The sequence below is a fragment of the Felis catus genome, chromosome B3, assembly GCF_018350175.1.
Source record: "Felis catus isolate Fca126 chromosome B3, F.catus_Fca126_mat1.0, whole genome shotgun sequence".
NCBI classification, from domain to species: Eukaryota; Metazoa; Chordata; class Mammalia; order Carnivora; family Felidae; genus Felis; species Felis catus.
The window spans coordinates 39660900-39682604 of record NC_058373.1 but is presented as its reverse complement, the minus strand read 5'-3'; the positions used below and the strand labels follow the sequence as shown (position 1 = coordinate 39682604).

Genomic DNA, 21705 nt, shown 5'->3' with positions numbered 1-21705 from the left:
CTGTCTGGATAGAGAAGACTCTCTCAGTGGACTAAGGAGGAGGTTCAAAAATGGAAAACCATTCCTGTTTGCCTAGCAGCACTATGGGGAGAGACAGCTGGGGACAGGATGAGAAGGTGAGATAGTACAGGGTCTTAACTAGGGTCCTACTAAAGTTAAAAAAGTTGATTTATTTTTTCTTTAGGTGCAAAAATTCAACTTAGTACTTTAAATTTAATGACCAGAAAATAAATAGTACTTAACATATATATAACAAATACTAATTATTTCACATTATAGCCACTTTAGAAAGAGGAGGGAGGAGGAAAATAAAAAGGGTATCAAGAAAAAGGAAGACATTGGGGCGCCTGGGTGGCGCAGTCGGTTAAGCGTCCGACTTCAGCCAGGTCACGATCTCGCGGTCCGTGAGTTCGAGTCCCGCGTCAAGCTCTGGGCTGATGGCTCAGAGCCTGGAGCCTGTTTCCGATTCTGTGTCTCCCTCTCTCTCTGCCCCTCCCCCATTCATGCTCTGTCTCTCTCTGTCCCAAAAATAAATAAATGTTGAAAAAAAAATTTTTTTTAAAAGAAAAAGGAAGACATGGAGCAAGAAAAACTAAGAAAAAAGTAAGGGAAGAGAAAGAAGAGGTAGATAAATTGAGGGACCTAGAAAGACACTGAAAGGGAACAAAGAAGCTAAGCTTCTGAGATGAATGTTAACTGAGGTAATGGTTCTGATATTCTTCAATCAGAGTGAAATATTTTAAGTTATTAAAATTTTTAATACTTTTTATTACTGTCCCCCAAGTACTATGTTAATTAACTACTATTCAGAGCTCTTTGACCAGTTTTCATCACTAAAATTTCTGGAATTTTGAAAGGGGACTTAATTTATGTAAACAACAGGAGTTGGTAAGAGAAGTTTAAGGAAGACATTCTTCATCTTGGATATATAAGATCTAGTCTGCCTTAAAGAAAATTAGGCTAAGGAAAGGAGCAGGGTCATAGGCAGTATCTATTTTGCTAGTCCTAAGATATAGCTCATTTTCCCCATATTTAAAGGCCACATTGAGAAAAACAACCCACTTTAAAAGTTAGCAAAGGATGTGGGGCATCTGGGTGGCTCAGCTGTTTAAGCGCCTGACTCCTGATTTCAGCTCAGGTCATGAGCTCAGTTCAGTTCCTGAGTTCCAGCCCCACTTTGGGCTCCCTGCTGACAGTGTGAAGACCGCCTGGGATTCTCCCTCCCTCCCTCCCTCCCTCCCTCCCTCCCTCCCTCCCTCTCTCTCTCTCTCTCTCTCTCTCTCCTGCCCCTCCCACCTTGTGTGCACACACGTGCTCTCTCTCAAAACAAGTAAATAAACTTAAAAAAAAAGTTGGCAAAGGATTCAAATAGACATTTCTCCAAAGAAGACAGATAATAACACATGAAAAGAGGCACAATGTTACTGGTCATTAGGGAAACGCAAATCAAAGCCACAATGACATACCACTTCATACCCACTAAGGGTGGCTATTACCAAAACAAATAAAACAAACAAAACACACAGAAGATAACAAGTGTTGGCAAGGATGTTGATAAATTGGAACCCTTGTGCACTGCTAATGGGAATGTGAAACGGTGCAGCTGCCAAGGAAAAGAGTACGGTGGTTCCTCAAAAAATTAAAAACAGAACTCCCATATGATCCCGTAATTTCATTTCTGGAAAAGAACTGAAGGCAGGGTCTCAAACAGATATCTATACACCCACCTTTATAGCAGCATTATTCACAATGGCCAAAATGTGGAAGGAACAAGTGTCTGTGGCTAGATAAATGGAAAACACAATGTGGTCTATACACACCACTGAATTTATTCAGCCTTAAAAAGGAAGGGCGTTCTCACATATGCTATGACATGGATGAGGACATTATGCGATGTGAAATAAGTCAGACATGAAAGGGCAAATACGGTATGATTCCACTTATACGAAGTATCTAGAGCAGTTAAAATCATAGAGACAGAAGGTAGTTGCCAGGGGCTGAGGGGGGGGAGCTATGAGTGAGCTGGGTATTACTTGTTAGGCAGTTTCAGCTTTGGAAGATGAAAAAAGTTCTGGAGGCAGATGGTAGCTATGGTTGCGTGACAGTATGAATATACTTAATGCCACTAAACAGTACCCTCCAATGGTTAAAATGGTAGATTCTGTTATGCACATTTTGCCACAATTTTAAAAAATGGCTATGTTGAGTCAATTAAGTTACAAAGGGCAGTTAAGCATATAACATTACCATAAAGTGCCTACTATTCCAAAACAAACTCTATTATTAAAGTAGAAAATTATAACTCCATTAAAACAAATAAACGGGAAAACTATTAGATAAACCATTTCACTTTTTCTAGGCTTACATATCCATTCTGTATTACATTCCCCAGAAGGAAAACCATAGCTTTTTATTTATTTATTTTGAGAAAGAGCGTGAGTGGGGGAGGGGCAGAGACAGACTCCAAAGCAGGCTGGCAGCGGGGTGTGAGGCTCAATCCCATGAACCAGGACTTCATGACCTGAGTCAAAATTGGAAGTTGGGTGCTTAACCAACTGAGCCACCAAGGCACCCCAAACCATCACTTTTATTACAAAATTTTTTTTTTACTGTTTATTTATTTTTGAGAGAGGGAGAGAGAGACAGAGCACGAGCGGGGGGAGGGGCAGAGAGAGTGGGAGACACAGAATCCAAAGCAGGTTCCAGGCTCTGAGCTGTCAGCACGAAGCCTGATACGGGGAACCCACGAACAGTGAGATAATGACCTGAGTCAAAGTTGGACTTCGACACCCAAAACCATCACTTTTTACAGAGAAATTACTTCAGCTGACACAATGTTTAGTTTCACTTTGGGCAATATAATTGTATCAATGTGAAGAGCTACAATCATATTGACTTCAGTGTAGATGCAGACAGTATTTTAAAAAATGAGTATGGGGGCAGGGCGCCTGGGTGGCTTAGTTGGTTAAGCGTCCAACTTTGGCTCAGGTCATGATCTCACAGTTCTTGAGTTCTTGAGTTTGGTCCCTGCATCAGGCTCTCTGCTGTCAGTGCAGAGCCCACTTTGGATTCTCTGTCTCCCTCTCCACTTACTCTTTCTCTCTCTCTCTCAAAAATAAATATTAAAAAAAAAAAAAAAAAAGGAAAAAAAACTAGTATGTAAAAAACAAACCAAGAACAAACTAGTATATAAAAATATCTAATAACCAAATAACATTTTAACAGTAGCTTTTTAACATCTAAATATGACATGGGCTCACTTTAAACAAAAAAAATTACAGTCAAAGCAAAAGTAAAAAGCAAAAATAAGTAATTCCATTCCCAGAGATTACCCACTATTAATATACATACCCATCAAGAACTTTGTTCTGTGTTTTCACATGTGCATGTATTTATATTTTAGTTTAACTTCTGTATTAAGTTATTTTTCATGTTATTTTTGAGACAGGGCACGTGAGCAGGGGAGGGGCAGAGAGAGAGAGAGAGAGAGAGAGAGAGAGAGAGAGGGAAAATCTGAAGCAGACTCTGTGCTGTCAGCACAAAGCCCGACATAGGGCTTGAACCCACGAACCGTGAGATCGTGACCTTAACCAAAGTCGGTCCCTCCAGCTGACTGAGCCACCCAGGTGCCACACTTATGTATAAAATTTGATGAAGCAAGTACTGATGCTTACAAAGTATACAAAAGAGACATTACATTACCTTGCCCCTCCCACCTTCTGCCAATATATATATATATATATATATATATATATATATATATATATATATATATATTTTTTTTTTTTTTTTTTTTTTTTTTTTTTTTTTTAAATAAAAAAGGATTTCTTACTTGGGGCAGGCAGCCCACCACTGGATCGTTTATATTTGCTCTCCTTTAAAATGGATGTAATTTTGTATAAATGACGAAAACCTGTTTTGCATTCAGAGGCAAAAATAAATTCAATTTCATCTTCATGACTTTGGGGAAAAACATGAAAGATGTCATGGATCTGTAAAATGAATAGCTGAATTTACTACACACATTAATGAAAATACTGCACAAACAATTCAATTAAGTTAGAGAAAGAAGAATTGATAAATACATTCTGAAATATAAGCAACTGACAGTGCTGGGGGTAATGTATATTTATGATACAGATTTTGCCTGGGCCCTTCAAATTTATCTCACTTTAGACATAGACTTCCTCCTTTGAGAAATAAATGTTTCCAAAAGGTGAAAAAAGAAAAATACGACCAAAAGCTTTTCTTACTCACCATCTCTGTAATCCTTTGAAACTCAGCATGAGGTTTAATTATACAAATCTTATTATAGAATCTTATTATTCTTTTTTTTATTTTAAAGATTTTATTTGTTCATGTAATCGCTATACCCAACATGGGGATTGAACTCACAACCAGGAGATCAAAAGTCACATGCTCCACCAACTGAGCCAGCCAGGGGCCCCTTATTACTTACTCTAATTCAAAATCTTACTACTTTTCTTTTCCAAAGAGAAATATTTTAACAGTTGAAGGGTGAATCATATGAAGCCTGTATTCATCCAGGGAGTGATCTGGCTTTATTAATTTTGTATCTTGTTTAAATTTTTTCCACTAAATTGGAAAATTGGTAAATTTTAGTACAGTCTGCCAACTTAGGAGAGAAAGTCTTTTCCAGACCTCTACTGAGGTCCTCCTGAGAAGCACTCATGAGGCTGTTTTCAATACCTCATGTGTCCAGGAAAAGGGGAAATTTGTAGCCAAGGAAATGTCATTTCAATGACATCTACTTTCTATCTATAAGCCATTCCATTCTGGAACCATCATTCCAATTTGAAATGTTCAAACTTAGCAAATAACATTCATGGTTACTTGAATTTAAAAAATTCATTTTGACAGTTTGCTATAAAACTTCACTTGCTTTAGCATTCTGAGAAAATATTCAACCAAGTACAGGAAAACATACATTTATCCAGATGTCTGTTGTTTCTTCATAGATAATCAGTGGCGTCACAGAGTCAGGCACCGACTCGATGAGTCTCTGTCTTTCCATGGCATCATCTTCTACTGGGATAAATAATTCAGGTGAGATCAACACTATCTGTAGGCGAGTTTGGGAGCGATCTAGTAGAATGGACCAAGCACTATTTAAACAAACAAAACAAAAAAGCACCAAAAATAAAGCAGGCTCTCAGAAAATGAATATTCCCTTACTCTCTCCCCTGGTACCCATCAGTTATTTCTGTAATCACATTAAAGAATTGCTTTAAAAGATATTAAATTATCACCTACAAATGGCCAATTAGAAGTATTAGCTTACTCTATATTTATTTTTTAAAGTTAAGCTTGAATAAAGCTTTTTTTAAAACTGGTTTTCTTTAAACTCCTAAAACCACAACCAGCCTGTGAAATTGTTTTCTCCCTTTAGTGTCACCAATTGCCAGCCTTGTGAAACTCCTGTTGTCTACCTTAGGAACTATATGCAACCATCTTCACATGAAACTCTACAAAAATTTTTGCTTAAATTATTAAAAAAGAAAAAAAAGAACACACCCTTACATGTGAGTCCTAAAGTCATACAATTTAACCACAAAAAAACATTGAAACCATGAGTGGCTATGTAAGAGAGAGAATTGAAATGCAGTGCCCCTATGCTTATAGGAATAAAAAATCCACAAAGCCACTTAGCTCAGGAAAAATTCTCTGTGCAGAAATAACTACTCTGCAAATTTACATGTGAAGGCATCTCCAACTGAGGGGCAATTTCTAAAGTTCTGGATTCTAAATTATTTGTAAACAAGTGACAATTTAACATACGCACTATTTTCCCTCTGGAGTCCATCCAGCTCTGGCAATATATTCAACTCCTTCAAACAGAATCTCAAAAGGTTGAATCAGTTCCTTATCTATGACATCGATAATCTTTTAAAAAAGAAAAAAAAGGATTCTAGTTACAGAAGACATAGATCAATAACCAGTTTACTAGTCTACTTAAATCATTATCTTTTTTTTTTTTAATGTTTATTTATTCTTGAGAGAGAGACAGACAGAAACAGAGCATGAGTCGGGGAGGGGCAGAGAGAGAGGGAGACCCAGAATCTGAACCAGGCTCCAGGCTCTGAGCTGTAAGCACAGAGCCTGATGCGGGGCTCGAACTCACAAACTGTGAGATCGTGACGTGAGCCAAAGTCGGACTCTTAACCAACTGAGCCACCCAGGCGCCCCTTAAATCATTATCTTTAACAGCATGACAGCTTTTCAGACTTAAGTATTTAAATAGGCATGAGGGATACAGCAAAACTAGCGGTAAGTTGTGGGTTACCTACACTAGTGTACTCTTTATGTCTAACAAAGTTCTAAGAACGAGAATTAGCGCAGTCTAAAAGTCTTTTCCCATGAGTTTACACTGACAGAGCCCTTGCTAATAAGTGGTAACAACAAGTTTTAATCACTTTAGAGTCTAGTATCAAAGAAAAATAATAGTTCCTGATTTCCTATATTTTAGCCTAAAATAGGATTTGTGTAATGTATTAATAAAATGGCCCTTAGTAAGCAAATTTTTTCCTTTAAAAATCTAGCCAACACAGGGGCGCCTGGGTGGCGCAGTCGGTTAAGCGTCCGACTTCAGCCAGGTCACGATCTCGCGGTCCGTGGGTTCGAGCCCCGCGTCAGGCTCTGGGCTGATGGCTCAGAGCCTGGAGCCTGTTTCTGATTCTGTGTCTCCCTCTCTCTCTGCCCCTCCCCCATTCATGCTCTGTCTCTCTCTGTCCCAAAAATAAATAAACGTTGAAAAAAAAAATTAAAAAAAAAAAATCTAGCCAACACAAAAAGTAAGTTTTTTAAAAAAGGGCAAAGGATCTGAATAGATAGTTCTCCAACGAAGATACACAAATGGCCAATAGGCACATGAAAAGATGCTCAACATCATTAGCCATCAGGACAATTTAAGTCAAAATAACAGTGAGATACAATTTCAAACTTACTAGGATGGCTATAATCAATAAGACGAATAAAAGTGTTGATGACGATGTGGAGAGATTGGAAACCTCACACAATGGGAATGTAAAATAGTGCAACCACTTGGGGCAAATAGTCTTGCAGTTCCTCAAAGGTTAAACATATAGCTATCGTGTGACTGAACAATTCTGTTTCTAGGTATCTAACCAAGAGAAGTGAAAAACATACACACACATTCATGGTAGCATTATTCCTAACAGTCAAAAGGTGGAAACAGACTAAATGTCCATAACTGATGAGTAAAGTGTTGGGGCACGTGGCTGGCTTAATTGGAAGAGTGTGCAACTCTCGACGTCAGGGTTTGAGCTCCATGTTGAGTGTAGAGATTACATGCATACATACATACATAAAAACTTAAAGAAAAAAAGCAAGAAAGTGCTGATACATGGTGCAATATAGATGGAGCTTGAAGACAAAATGCTAAGCAAAAGAAACCAGACTAGATACTATATGATTCCATTTATATGAAGTATCCAGAATAGGCAAATCTACAGACAGAAAGTAGATATACTAGTGGTTACCCAGGGTTAAGAGACGTGGGAAGGTTGGAAGGTGATGATTAAGGGATGTGGGGTTTCTTTTTGGGGTGATGAAAATGTTGCACAATTCTGTGAATACACTAAAAGCCATTTTAAACTTGAAATGAGTGAACTGAATCACACTTGAATTATATCTCAATAAAGCTATTAAAACAAAGCCTAGCAGAGAAGACTTTTTTAAGTAATCCTCTGGGCATTCAGCTTGTAAGAATTTGACTATCCAAATGGAAAGCCCCAGGACAAGAGAAATGTGGGACACATCTATCCAACACACAAAGTAAATCACTAGTCAGTACTGCTATTTTAAAAATATTGATCTGGAATTAACAATGGTAAAGAGAAAAAACTTTTGAAAGAGTGGTAAATATGCCTATCCCCATATTCCTATCTTGAGAACCAGCAAAAAGTTTTCAAAGCAGAAAATTAGGTCAACCTGAAACTGATGGTCCACAAATGTCTCAGCAAGTGAAACAAGTCCAAAAAATTAAAGAGTGAATCTAAGATATCTACGAGACTGACCAAAGGACAAAAAAGTCAACTCCACATTTTATACTTACCCTTCCTTCAGCATCAATCATTATTTCTGACATCTTAAAGGTGACTTTTGGATTTGCTGTGCCTTTAGAAAGAGATAGAAATGAACAGTAATGCAGATGCAAAATTATTCAAACAAATTTTGCCAGATCAATCCCCTTTACACTTTGTTTAAGTCGGGAACTTGGTAGAGTCAGGGCTTTATTGTATAAGAATCTCAGAACTCCATCTCAAATTCATAATTTTCACCATTGGTATATAAAAAAAAAAGAGGTTAAAAACATCAAGAGTAGGTATGAAATAAAGAAAGGAAATGCTGTATCATTTTGTAATTAAATACTATAAACGGGGTTGCCTGGGTGGCTCAGTTGGTTGAGCATCGCCTCTTGGTTTTGGCTCAGGTCATGATCTCATGGTTGGTGGGACAGAGCCCTGCGTTGGGCTCTGTACTGACTGCGTGGAGCCTGCTTGGGATTCTCTCCCCCTATGCTCTCACCCCTCCCCTGCGCTCTCTCAGAATAAATAAACTTTAAAAAATTGCTATAAACAGCAAAATGGGAAAAAATTACTGATTTATTAAGAACATAATCCCTTAAAAATCTTTATTTCCTAGCAAAGACACCTTTTTATTCATTCCTTGAAGTAACCAACCAGCTTTGTGCACTTCCCAACCTTTGAAAAAAATTTAAAAAAGATCAGCCTGTAATTAAAAAATCTACTTCAGGGGCACCTGGGTGGCTCAGTTGGTTAGGTGGCCAGCTCTTGATTGTGGCTCAAGTCATGATCTCGTGTTTCTTGAGTCCGAGCCCTGCACTGGGCTCCACACTGTTATAGTGTGGAGATTCTCTCTCTGTCCCCTCTCTCTGCTCTTCAGTGTGCATGCTTTCCCTCAAAATAAATAAATAAACTTAAAAAAATTTTTTAATTTTTCTTCTGTGACACTTAATGAACAACCCACTTTTACTAAGTCTGTAAATGATCAATGTTGACCATACCTTTGGATGACTGCAGAATGAATCTTGTTTGGAAAGCAGAAATGAGTGAATATAAATGCCAATGGAATATAGTACCTGTTTTAGGATAACGGAATGAATCTGCCCTCCTTGTTTCCAACATAGGGGATGTAACATGAATAATTTCCACCTCAGATTCATCATTTTCTTCATACAAAATTCTAAGAATTTTGCTGCCACTGGGAGCTTAAAAGGAATTTAAATATTGTAAATTTAGAAGAACTGTTCCATAGAGTAATCACAACTGACCATTTCCTCTAGTAGTATATTTCCCATAGTGAAAAATAATTTATGTATAAAATATACTGCATTTTGTGTACGAAACGATCACTAGCCTTTGTACTAAGAAGGTGAATTATTGTTAAATCACTTTTGCTGGTTAAGAGTTACTCCTTTTGGAAGGCAAAACCTGAAGATACTTATGTACATATATATATATATTTTTAAAATTTTAGGTAGGCTTCATGCCCAACATGGGGCTTTAACTTATGACCCTGAGATCAAGAGTCACATGCTCTACAGAATGGCACCCAGACTGCGAGCCAGGCACCCCTGTACATATACATCTTTAAACAGCAAAGGGGTGCCTCGGTGGTTCGGTTAAGCATCCTATTCTTGATCTCTGCTCAGGTCTTGATCTCAGGGTCGTGAGTTCAAGTCCCAAGTTGGGCTCCATGCTGGGTTCCATGCTAGGGGTGGAGCCTACTTTAAAAAATTAAAAAATTCAAAAAAAAAAAAAACAAAACCAGCAGAAACACATCTGTGAAGGTCTTCAGTCCCTGCGTACCTTAAAATGCATTCCATGTTGAAAAGTGAATTACTTAATTATAACATTTCCTTTGATAAAATAGATGCAACTTAAAGAGTTCAGTTTTCTCTTAATAGTTACTCTAATTCATGTAAAATCTTGTTCTAACAAACACAATTATGGCAAACATTTTACATATTAAAATTAAATGTCCAAATCTAAGACATGGCTTAAAAATAAGTATTTTTAATAGTCCCTTAGAGAAGTGTTTAAAATACGAGCTGCTAGGATGCTCCTTCAGTGCAGCATGAGACTCTTGATCTTGGGGTCGTGAGTTCAAGCCCCACTTTGGGTGTAAAGCTAACTTAAAAAAAAAAAACACAAAAGCTAGCTGCAAATAATTACTATGTCATGAAATGTATTAATGGGTAATAACCAGCATTTAAAATGTATAATGAACAAAAAAAATACAATATAAGAGTGACTATCACATAAGGATAAATATTGCTCCATGAAATTTCAGTTTTTGTATATAATACATATATGAATTGTTAGGCTAGAATGTAAAGCAAATTTCTAAGTGGATCAAGGACAAAAAAATCTGAAAGCCACTGCTTCACGAGATCTGCTTCTCGGGCAGTAAACACTTGTGAATTCACCCAGAAAAAGGAGGAATTTGTGTCCTTTTTTCTGATCCATTCATGCACTAATTTGGTCATATGCTCACGTAGACTCTCTAGTCAATCCTACATTTTTATAACAATGCATTCAGGTGTAGTATTTTTTATTTTTCCACCAATGTTGCCAGCAAGATCAGCTTCTAGGAGAAAAAGCGGTAAAGAGTTGAAGGACCTGAGGTACTGAACTGCAATGGAATTATTTTTATTAGAATTCATTATGGTGGGATATAGCCTGTGTATTTTAAATAACTACTGGTAGGATCCAATTTTCAAGACTTCATAAGCTACTATTTAGGACTCAGAATCTATGCACTTAACTAACTGGGAGTTAAATCTCATAATACTTTGATTTACAATATTTTGAACTCCCTTACTTGTTTCAGCTTCTGGACACCACCAGTACCCAGAGTATCTATCAAATTCTTCTTGAAGAACAAAGGTAGCAACTCCAGCAGATCTGGGATCTTCTTCCATGTTGGCTAGCTCTAGACAAACATAAAAGGCAAAATCACCACAGGAAATTCTCTATCTTTTCATAGATACTAAGCACAATGATTTAGTTTATTGTGAAATGCAGCTGTAGTACAGTGGTGAACTCTGGAACTAAATGGACTGGATTTAAATCTGAGCTCCATCATTTACTAACTGACTGACCTTGGATAAATCACCCAACCTCATTCACCGCAGTGTCCCATTTGTAAATGGGGTTGTTAGAATTAAATGAGTTAATTCACATAAAGCACTTAGAACAAAGCCTGAGCCAGAACATAAATGTTGGTTATTTCCCCATTTAGCTGGGGTCATAGGAAACAAGAATACATGTAGAGTGTCACAGTGATTTGTATCTTCTACACAGAAAAGTCCAACTTTAGACCTAGAATGGCTCTTACAGATCAGGTAATTCATCACTCTTCCTCCCCTTCTTCCATTCAACCAGAACATCTCAGCTTTCATCTGTTTTACACTTTCCAGCAAATAGTTTACAGCATATAATTTGAAGGGAACTCCTGCTTTAAAACTAAACCCCCCAGTGGGGTGCCTGGGTGGCTCAGTTGGGTAAGCATGCAACTTTGGCTCAGGTAATGATCTTGTAGTCCGTGAGTTTGAGCCCCACATTGGACTCTTTGCTATCAGCATAGAGCCTGCTTTGGATCCTTTGTCTCCCTCTCTCTCTGCCCCTCCCCCACTGGTTCAATAAATAAATAAATAAAACCTCCCCAAACCATGAAGCCATAATTTTTAAAGATTTCATGACATGGAGAAATGTTTACAATGTAATTGAATTTTAAAAAGCCATATTACTAAATGGCATGTACACTATAATTTCATTTAAAAAATGTTAAACATATATTTTATTTTTTATTTGAGAGAGAGAGAGAGAGAGAGAGAGAGAGAGAGAGAGAGAGAGAGAGAGAGAAAGAACCTCAAGCAGACTCCATGCTCAGTGTGGAGCCCAACACAGGGCTTGATCCCATGACCTGAGTTGAAATCAAGAGTTGGGACTGAGCCGAGTGAGCCACCCAGGCACTCCCCAACACTTTATTTCTTAATTTTTTTAAATGTTTATTCATTTTTGAGACAGAGAGTGACAAAGCATGAGCAGGGGAGGGGCAGAGAGAGGAAGACACAGAATCTGAAGCAGGCTTCAGGCTCTGAGCTGTCAGCACAGAGCCTGACGCAGGGTTCAAACTCATGAAGCATGAGATCGTGACCTGAGCCGAAGTCGGATGCTTAAACCAACTGAGCCACCCAGGCACCCCATCCCCAATATTTTAAAATGCTTGTTTCCGGGTAGTTGAACATTTGACTCTTGATTTCGGCTCAGGTCATGATCCCAGGGTGGCAGGATAGAGCCCCTTGTCAGTCTCTGCACTGGGCGTAGAGCCTGCTTGAGATTCTCTCTTTCTCTCCCCATCTGCCCCTCTCCCCAGCCTGCGCTCTCTCTCTAAAAAAAAAAAAAAAATGTTGGGGATATAAATCAAAATGTGGTTCTCTCCAAGTAATGAGACAGACTATGGACAAGCATTTTTTAAATTGCTTTATAATTTACAAAATCTTAGGTATATATATTTGTGATAAATGTATACACTTGTGTAACCACACCTCATCAAGACAGAATATTTCCAACACCTAGGATGTATTTTCATGTCTCTTCTCAGTCAATGCCCATTATCACCCCAGAAGCAACCAATGATCTGATTTCTATCATCATAGGTTAGTTCTGCATATTCTAAAATATCACATAAGTGAACTCATACTTTGCTTTTTGAAATTCATCAATGTTGTTACAGATATCAATAATTCACTTCTGTTAATTGCTGGGTAGTATTCTATAGTATATCACAGTTCCTTTATCCATTCACCTGTTAATGGGTTATCTGGGCTACTTCTAGTTATTGGCAACTATGAATAAAGATGTTAATCTTTCTTGTATAGGGATCTTTGTGGGTGTATGCTTTCATTTCTCTTGAATCAGGACCCAGGAGTGGAATGCCTGGGTAGTATGGTAAGTGTTCATAAGAAACTGCCACAGTTTTCCAAAGTACTTGTATTATTTTATATTCTTACTAGCAATGGATGAAAGTTCCTTTCTAGTATTTGTGTTCAGAAATAATCTTTTTCACTGTAGCCAGTCTAGTAAGTGTATGGTAATACCTCATAGTGATTTCAATATTATAAACCAGGTTCAATGTATTATTTTTGCTTATCTGTATTTTCTATATATTGTCTGAAACAAATATGCAAAATGAACCCATAATCTGCTACCCAAAAATTTGAGTCCAGAAGTGTTTGGAACTCAGAATTTAGGTGATTTTTCATATATATTATATATACCTACCATAAAATTATATAACATCTCCAGCAGGGGAATCAAATAAACTGTAACTGAATACACCAATATTCCTACAGCAAACTTATGAATAGACACGCTAAGTAGGATTAAGATTATAAATATCCTCAGGTCAGTTCAGGTCAGATTTTGCCACCAAATGAGTTTTAGCACCAAGCCAGTGAAAAGTAAGCTCAGTTTTTAAGAGTTTTTTGAATTTTGCAGTGAATGATACAGCCAAAACCAGTGTTCAGTTTTCCTGGATCTTTAAACTACCCCAAAGGTGTATCCACGCTACTGTTTCATATTTTGTTCCCTTTAGATGTGAGAACAGGTACCACTCATTTTTATCTCCCTTTCACTGACTACAGACCTCAATTATTAAGAGTTATTTATTAAATGAATAAAAGCTATCGCTTTGTTCGTCTGATACATCATTTGATAGTAGAGGCTGGTACTGTATTACTTTAACATTCCTTTATCATACCAGGCAGAAAATAAACACATGCACTTGCTCATTGACTAAACTCACCTACAAGCAGACTTTCACTTGGAAACTTATTGTGAATAAGAGGAGTAAGAGTGAAGACACTTACTTTGTATTTACTTTTCTATTGAAACTAACACACTGCACTTACCATGTATCAGACACCATCCTACGCACTTCACAAATATTAACTCATTAAAATCTCCTAACAGTACTATAATGACCTGCCCTTTTAGATATGGAAACTGAGAGGTTAAATAACTTACTCAAGGTCACAGAACTAAAAACTGGTAGATCTGGAACCCAAACTCAGCTCTCTGGTTCTAGACTATATCTTTAACTAGTACACTAATCTTGAAAATGATAAACATATCACAACCTACATGCACAGAAAGGAAAAATAATAAAAACAATACTATAGCATCACACAGGGCTCCGGTGCTCTCTACTTTACATTCTGTCAATCCTCACCATAATCCTGTGTGCAAAACAATGCTACAGAAGAAAAAATAGACTTAAAAAATTCCTTAATTCTATCAGTTACTGTCAGAACTTTGTAATCCCAGACTCAAGTACAATAACTAGTATGTAGTGAGTGTTCAATGTCTGTTGAAAGCATGAACAAATGGCTAGGATTTCCAACCCAGATTTACGAATCACCGACCTAATCCTTCCATTGCCACTAGTAGCTGTTCTGATTCCCAGACTCCAAATGGAGACCCATTAAACACCAAAACATGTACTTTTCACTTAAAAACTTCCCTACTCCACCCCCTTTTAACTGATGTTCTAGTTTTAGATCATTAAACCTAGATCATTTCAACAGTCAACTTTTGGTGTTCCTGTCTCTAGTCCTGTGCTTTTCAAATATAACTTTCACAAAGTATCCAAAACAATTTATCTATCATATGACTCTGCCCATACCACCCAACTGATAAAAATGTTTCAGTGGACCCCCATATCATTCGAGAGACCCTGTTGATTTACACGAGATACAGGTTACCCCTGTCTTGGCTCTTTTTATCTGCCAGCCTTACTTTTCCCTTCTTCTTGACTCATACCTTACACTTTAGGAACCATCAGATTGCTTTAACTCCTCACAAACATCACTTTCTGCATCAAGACCTTTCTCATGTGGTCCCCTCACCTGGAGTGTACAGGCTAATGTGTACTCGTATCTAAGATGAGTTTAGGTGCCAGTTAGGTGTCATCTCTTCTGGGAAGCCCTTCCTGAACACTACCCTCACTGATGCTCTTATAACACCCTATGTTTGCTTATCACTGTTTTATCATTCATGTAGTTTCCTTGAGGGCCTGGGTTATGTCTTATTCAACTCTGTATTCTTAGTTCCTGCCGCATTACCTGGCACACAGGAACTTAATGTATTTTTCTTGACTGAATAGTTAGAACAGGTTTCTTGACTCCTAATTCAGTGTTCTTTCTACCAATGTAAATTGTTCAGGAAAAGGCTTCTTCTATAACACTGATTATCCTAATAATGAAAAAAATATTTGTTGTCAATACACTATTGTATTCTAAAATAATTTATTAAGAAAGATGCCCAGGGATGCCTGGGTGGCTCAGTTAAGCATCCAACTCGATTTCAGCTCAGGTCATGATCTCATGGTTCATGAGTTCAAGCCCCATGTCAGGCTCCACACTGACAATGCAGAGCCTGCCTGGGATTCTGTGTCTTTCTCTCCTTCTGCCCCTCACCTGCTCACTCCCTCTCTCTCAAAATAAATAAATAAACATTAAAAAAAAAAAAAAAGATGCCCAATAAATCAGATTTGTGAACATCAGATTAAGCAAGAGTTGAACAAATGAATTTTTAAAATTTTATTTATTATTATTTTTTTAATGTTTTATTTATTGGGGCTCCTGGGTGGCTCAGTCGGTTAGGCGTCCGACTTCAGCTCTGGTCACGTTCTCAAGGTTCGTGAATTTGAGCCCTGCTTCTGGCTCTGTGCTGACAGCTCAGAGCCTGTAGCCTGCTTCAGATTCTGTGTCTCCCCCTCTCTCTGCCCCTCCCCCACTCACACTCTATCTTTCTCCATCTCTCAAAAATGAATACATGTTAAAAAAAATTTTTTTTAATGTTTTATTTATTTGGTGGAGGGAGGGGCAAAGAGAGGGGGACAGAGGATCCAAAGTGGGCTCTGTGCTGACCAGCTGACAGCAGCGAGCCTGATGTGGGGCTTGAACTCAAGAACCATGAGATCATGACCTGAGCTGAAGTCAGACACTCAACAGACTGAGCCACCCCAGCACCCCTGAACAAATGTTTCACTATGAAACTTACTAACTTTAAGTTGTTTCATGTGTTCAAAGAAAAAGCAATACACTATTTCCCATATGTCATTTGTATGAAAGCTTTAGAGGAAAACATTCACATCTTTAGAGGAAAACAAAGCACATCTGTGCTTTGAGTAGCGCTTAGTATTACTATAATCACTTAATGAAAATTAAATATTTCCATAATACACACAGTTCTACAAAGTGTTGTTTTTCCTATTATGACAAAATAACTAAGTAGCCTCTCCAAAAGAGGGAGATAAATTTTTGGTGTATATTAGGTCTTTGTTTCCCAAAAACAAGATTAATTTTTTAAATTGAAATTTGATTTTAATGAGAACCATTTTGGGGTAATTCTGGCAGTCTTAGTAAGCTAAAGGAACAATCATGTCAGAGGCATTACTGTTGTGCTTTCTGAAAATGAACATTCAAACAAGGTAGCGTTTTGCATGTGGTAAGTACTATGTATCCTCTGTACTTTTTTATTAATTTTAAAGATTTGAATTTAAAATATGAAGGCCAGCCACCTTGCCTCCATTTCATAAAGTAAGCAAGAGCAAAATTTTAAAAATATTTTTCAGAAAAGCAGATTTGCAGAACTATGTGTTACCATTGTGCACATAGGTGAGCCTTCTTTCTTCTCTGGTTACAATGTTGGATATCCAAATATCATTGCTGTGTATAAAAGCAATCCAGTCTGGATCAGCCGGGCATAATTTAGGATCCATACGAATGTTGGGACAACTAGTCTCTACTAAATTTGGCCGTAAGGGTTGTTGCTAGAAAAGAAAAAACATTTTTAGGAAAGTATCAGGCTGATACATACATACTCATTTGCCGACACCCTTCAATGAAAAAGAATTCCAAGTAAAATGTCAACTATGATAATTGCTCCTCAGAAAAATTCACTTTTGGGGCGCCTGGGTGGCTCAGTTGGTTGGGCAGCTGACTTCGGCTCAGGTCATGATCTCACAGCTCATGAGTTTGAGCCCCACATCAGGCTCTGTGCTGACAGCTCAGAGCCCAGAGCCTGCTTCAGATTCTGTCTCCCTCTCTCTCTACCCCTCCCATGCTCATGCTCTGTCTGTCTCTCTCTCTCTCTCAAAAATAAATAAACATTTAAAAAAATTTATAAAAAAGAAAAATACACTTTTGCATTCCTTAACTTATAAGGACAGACTCATTTTTTTTTTTTTTTTTTACTATAAATTAGAAAGCTAAGGGTAATAGGACAGTAAAGACAATTTAAGGGCACTTCATAAATTTTGTTGTCCATACCTGTTTAATGGAGTAATTATTGTTTGTTAAATACTTTTATTAAGCACTTATTTATTGAATATTTATTAAATATTTCAAATTAATTTTACCAATATAAAACAGTTTGCTCAAAAAGATACAACAGGGGCGCCTGGGTGGCTCAGTCGGTTGAGCGTCCGACTTCGGCTCAGGTCACGATCTCACGGTCCGTGAGTTCGAGCCCCGCGTTGGGCTCTGGGCTGATGGCTCAGAGCCTGGAGCCTGCTTCCGATTCTGTGTCTCCCTCTCTCTCTCTGACCCTCCCCCGTTCATGCTCTGTCTCTGTCTCAAAAATAAATAAACGTTAAGAAAAAAATTAAAAAAAAAAAAAAAAAAAAAAAAAAAGATACAACAAAAGCCAGAATCATACAATTTTAACAAAAGGTCTAATACCATGTAAAAAATTGTCTGGACTAAAACCAAACATTTAAAAACCATTTATTAAGATGAATTAAGCTGGGGTGCCTGGGTGGCGCAGTCAGGTCGGCTCCGGTTATGATCTCATGATTCAGGAGTTCAAGCCCCACATCGGGCTCTGTGCTGATGATGCAGAGCCTGCTTAGGATTCTGTCTCTCCTCTCCTCCTCTCTGCCCCTCCCTTGCTTGTGGTGTCTCTCTCTCTCTCAAAATAAATAAACAGAACTTAAAAAAAAAAAAGAATTAAGCTTTTAGGGGAACCAAAAATAGATTGCCTTGTGATAACATTATCTTCCAAGATCCCCCTCAGCGTTTACTCAGAAAATGGGCATTGCCCTTTACCATATCTTCCTATAGAGCAAGGGTCTTTAGCGTTTAAAAAATTGCATATTAATGTCAGTGTAAAAAGGATTAACTCTTAACACTGGAAACTAATGCCCATTTATCTTGTTTTCTTTACTATTAAATTTTTCACTTGGTGGGTAAATACAATTTTTTGGTTTAATTACCTTCCTGATTTGGATGCAAACAGCCTTTAGGATTTAACAGATTTAACAAGTAGTAACACCAACTTACAGTAAATCCTTGTGGCCCTCCATCTTTTACATGATAAATTCCACTACCAGCTTGAAAGAGAAATGTTCCACTTCCTTGGTGATAATCATAAGAAGCAATTCCAACGGTTCCAATGCGTTTTCTTTCTCTTAATAGTTCTTCTTCTCGAGAATACATTCCATAGTCCAGTGTTGCCTAATGCAAAAGGAAAGAGAAGTCACCTATTTGGTCTTCTGAAAGCTTGCTTTTTGCTTTTAGCAAAAACTTTCCACTGAAATCCTAGTATCTCCCATACTATTGAGTCTACATGTTGAGGGGGTCTAAAACGTGTCAGCAACTTTAAGCAAACTAATTCCAAGAAGTCTGTGGAAAGATTTCCTGGTATAGGATCTCTAGATGATTACTGCATACATTAGAGAACAAGAATTGTCTTATCACCTTGGCTTGGCATTCTAGATCTTCTACAACCTAACTGAGCAGTGATGCACGTAGTTAAGAGCACAGACTGTGAAACCAAGTGGTTTGAATCTAGGCTTTGACCCTCAATAGAAGTCTGACTTTGGGAAGTGGCTTAATTTCTTCAAAAGTAATTTTCCTCACTTTTAAAATAGTTTTGTTATCATCTACTTCGGCTTTGTGAAGATTAATTTAGATAAAACATATCAAGTGTTTAATACAATGATTGGCATAGAGTTAAGTTCTCAAGTATCAGCTGTCATTAATACTTTTCCAACACATCTATTAATACTCTTCTAATAAAATCCTAGATTAGGCTTGTCACATCACTGACATAAAACCCAACATATGAGGTTCTGCCTCCTGGCCCTTGTTCCACTGTCCTCCTTTGAAAGGCTATTTTTCTTTCATCCAAGTTTTACCATTATCCCAAAACCTTAGCTCTAATTTAACCTTGGCAAGGAAATTTTCCTGATCCACTATGGGGTACAGGGATTTCTTCTGTGAAACTGATATAAGAGTTACTACCTCTTTTACTTATTTGGCCATGGTACTGTTTTTCACTTTTTTTTTTTTTTTCAGTATTTCCGACCAGAAATAGTTAAAACAAACAAACAACTTAAGACCAGAATCTGTGTCATTTCGTTTTCCTACCTGCACGATCTGTTAACATCTCTCTCAAAGACCGTTTGTAACTAATGATTGATAATGATAATAATTTCCTAAGCTAGAAATATTATTTGATAGAGGTATAAAATTTAAAAAGGAATATAAAGAAAACAAATTTAGTAAGTGCTAACAAAAAAAATTACATCCACATTTTCCCTAAGAGCTCTTTATACTTTATTTGATATGATAAATAAGGAAGGCAGACATGGTTTCTGCTATCAAAGAGTGATACCTTAAAAAGGAATCTAGATTGAGTTTATTGGCAGGAATGTATCACTCCAAAACTAAGCTAGCACAATGAGAGTAAACATTGCTCAAGAACGGCAAATACATGTGCGTACTTGCAAATCTAAAACAAGGTTAGGTGAGGTTAAAAATGAAACACCCTGGGAATCTTGCTAAAAACCCATCTAGTTTTTTGTATTCTTTGTATCTATCACTTTTTAGTGAATATTTAATTACATATATATACATTCGTACCTGTGTGTGTTAGACTCTAAAAGAAAAAACTAGCAAATTCAATGAACATATAGTTTTATTAATTCTGATCTCTTTGTTTTAAATATCTGTTAAAACTGTTTCCATTGAAGCCTAGAGCAATTCTGAGAATATGATCATATTTTAATTTCTCCCTTCCTATTCTCCCTGAATGTCACTGGACGTGGGCCATATTTAATATATCTTAAAGTTTAATAATCAGAACACAAGACATTTCAGAGCTAAGAAATTATCTCACAAGAGAACTCTGTACTCATAACTTGGTAACTACAAATTTGGTTATTTGAAAGAATAACAAGGAAGATGATAAAAATAAGCAGGAAAAAGATCAATTACAGGGAACAAGGTTAGCTCTCCAAGACATTAAAAAATTAAAACATGAATAAACAGAATGAACAATGGCAATGGTACAGAAGAGAAAATCTAAAATAGAAAGCTGAATATAGAAGTTTGTAAGAAAACAATGGTACGAAAAGGTGAGACTTTTAAAATCAGTGATTACTGATTTAAATTTTAAATCAGAATTACTGCATAGCCATATGCAAAAAGATAACCATGGATCCACTTGTCACATATTCCAAAGAGGTCAGAGATTTAAATGTTAAAAATGAAACCAACTTCCGCTTTTAGCCAAGATGGAGTAACAGGGACTAGGCTTATCCTCCCACCTGAAACAACTGAAAAACTGAACAAAATATATGAAATAATGTTTTTAAGACACTGGACATTAGACAACAAAGGACAGTGATCTCTGAGAAATGGGAACCAAATGAGGTGAGCATTACGGTTGTCCCAGCTAACTGCTCTGACAGTTTACAGATGTTGGCACAAGAAGGGTTAGTCAATGGATCAAAGAAGAAATCACAAAGGAAATCAGAAAATACTTTGAGATAAATGAAAACACTGTATCAAAACTTAAAGCATGCAGCAAAAGCAGTGCTGAGAGGGAAATTTGTAACTCTAAGTATCTGCATTAAAAAAGAGATCTGGGGCACCTGGGTGGCTCTTGATTTTGGTCCAGGTCATGATCTCATGTCTTGTGGGATCGAGCCCCGCACTGGACTCTGTGCGGACATCGTGGAGCCTGCTTGCTCTCTCTTTCCCTCTCTCTGCCACTCCCCTGCTCACATACACATGTGCCCACTCTCTCTAAATAAATAAATAAACATTAAAAAAATTAAACTTAAAAAAAAAGAGAGAGAGAGAGATCGGGGCATCTACTGGCTCAGTAGAGCATGCAACTCTTGATCTCAGGGTTGTAGGTTCAAGACCCATGTTGGGTATAGAGTTACTTAACAATAAAAATATTAAAAGAGAGAGAGAGAGAGATCTGAAATCAATAACCTATCTTCCACCTTAAGACACTAGAAAGAAAGAGCAAACTAAATCCAAAGCAAGTAGAAGTGAGAAAATATTCTAAAATAAACTGGAAATAAAATACAGAATAGAAAAACAACAAAGCCTAACGAACCAAAAGTTGGTTATTTGAAAAGATCAAATTTAGCTAAAATGAAGAAGGGTCATTTTGAATGATCTTAAAGAGATTAAAAAAAAAAGATTATGAGGGAACGATATAAACAATTCTATGCCAACAAATTCAATAATGTAGGTGAAATGACTGAACTCCTAGAAACACAAAGCATCAAAAGTGACTCAAGAAGAAACAGAAAATCTGGGAACGCAAGCTG

General features: G+C 37.2%; 1 protein-coding gene across 4 annotated transcripts in view; it reads right to left on the bottom strand.

The window, feature by feature from the left end:
- DPP8 (dipeptidyl peptidase 8) overlaps nucleotides 1–21705 on the bottom strand; it is a 68991-nt gene that overhangs the window by 24176 nt on the left and 23110 nt on the right. For all 4 annotated transcript variants that reach the window (XM_023255181.2, XM_023255182.2, XM_023255184.2 and 1 more), the window contains 8 exons: nucleotides 18416–18589; nucleotides 16737–16905; nucleotides 10888–10998; nucleotides 9143–9271; nucleotides 8096–8157; nucleotides 5804–5904; nucleotides 4949–5126; nucleotides 3833–3992 (listed from right to left, as the gene is read on the bottom strand). In XM_023255181.2, coding sequence (XP_023110949.1) covers nucleotides 3833–3992; nucleotides 4949–5126; nucleotides 5804–5904; nucleotides 8096–8157; nucleotides 9143–9271; nucleotides 10888–10998; nucleotides 16737–16905; nucleotides 18416–18589 — 1084 coding nt within the window. The remainder of the gene's footprint in view (nucleotides 1–3832; nucleotides 3993–4948; nucleotides 5127–5803; nucleotides 5905–8095; nucleotides 8158–9142; nucleotides 9272–10887; nucleotides 10999–16736; nucleotides 16906–18415; nucleotides 18590–21705) is intronic.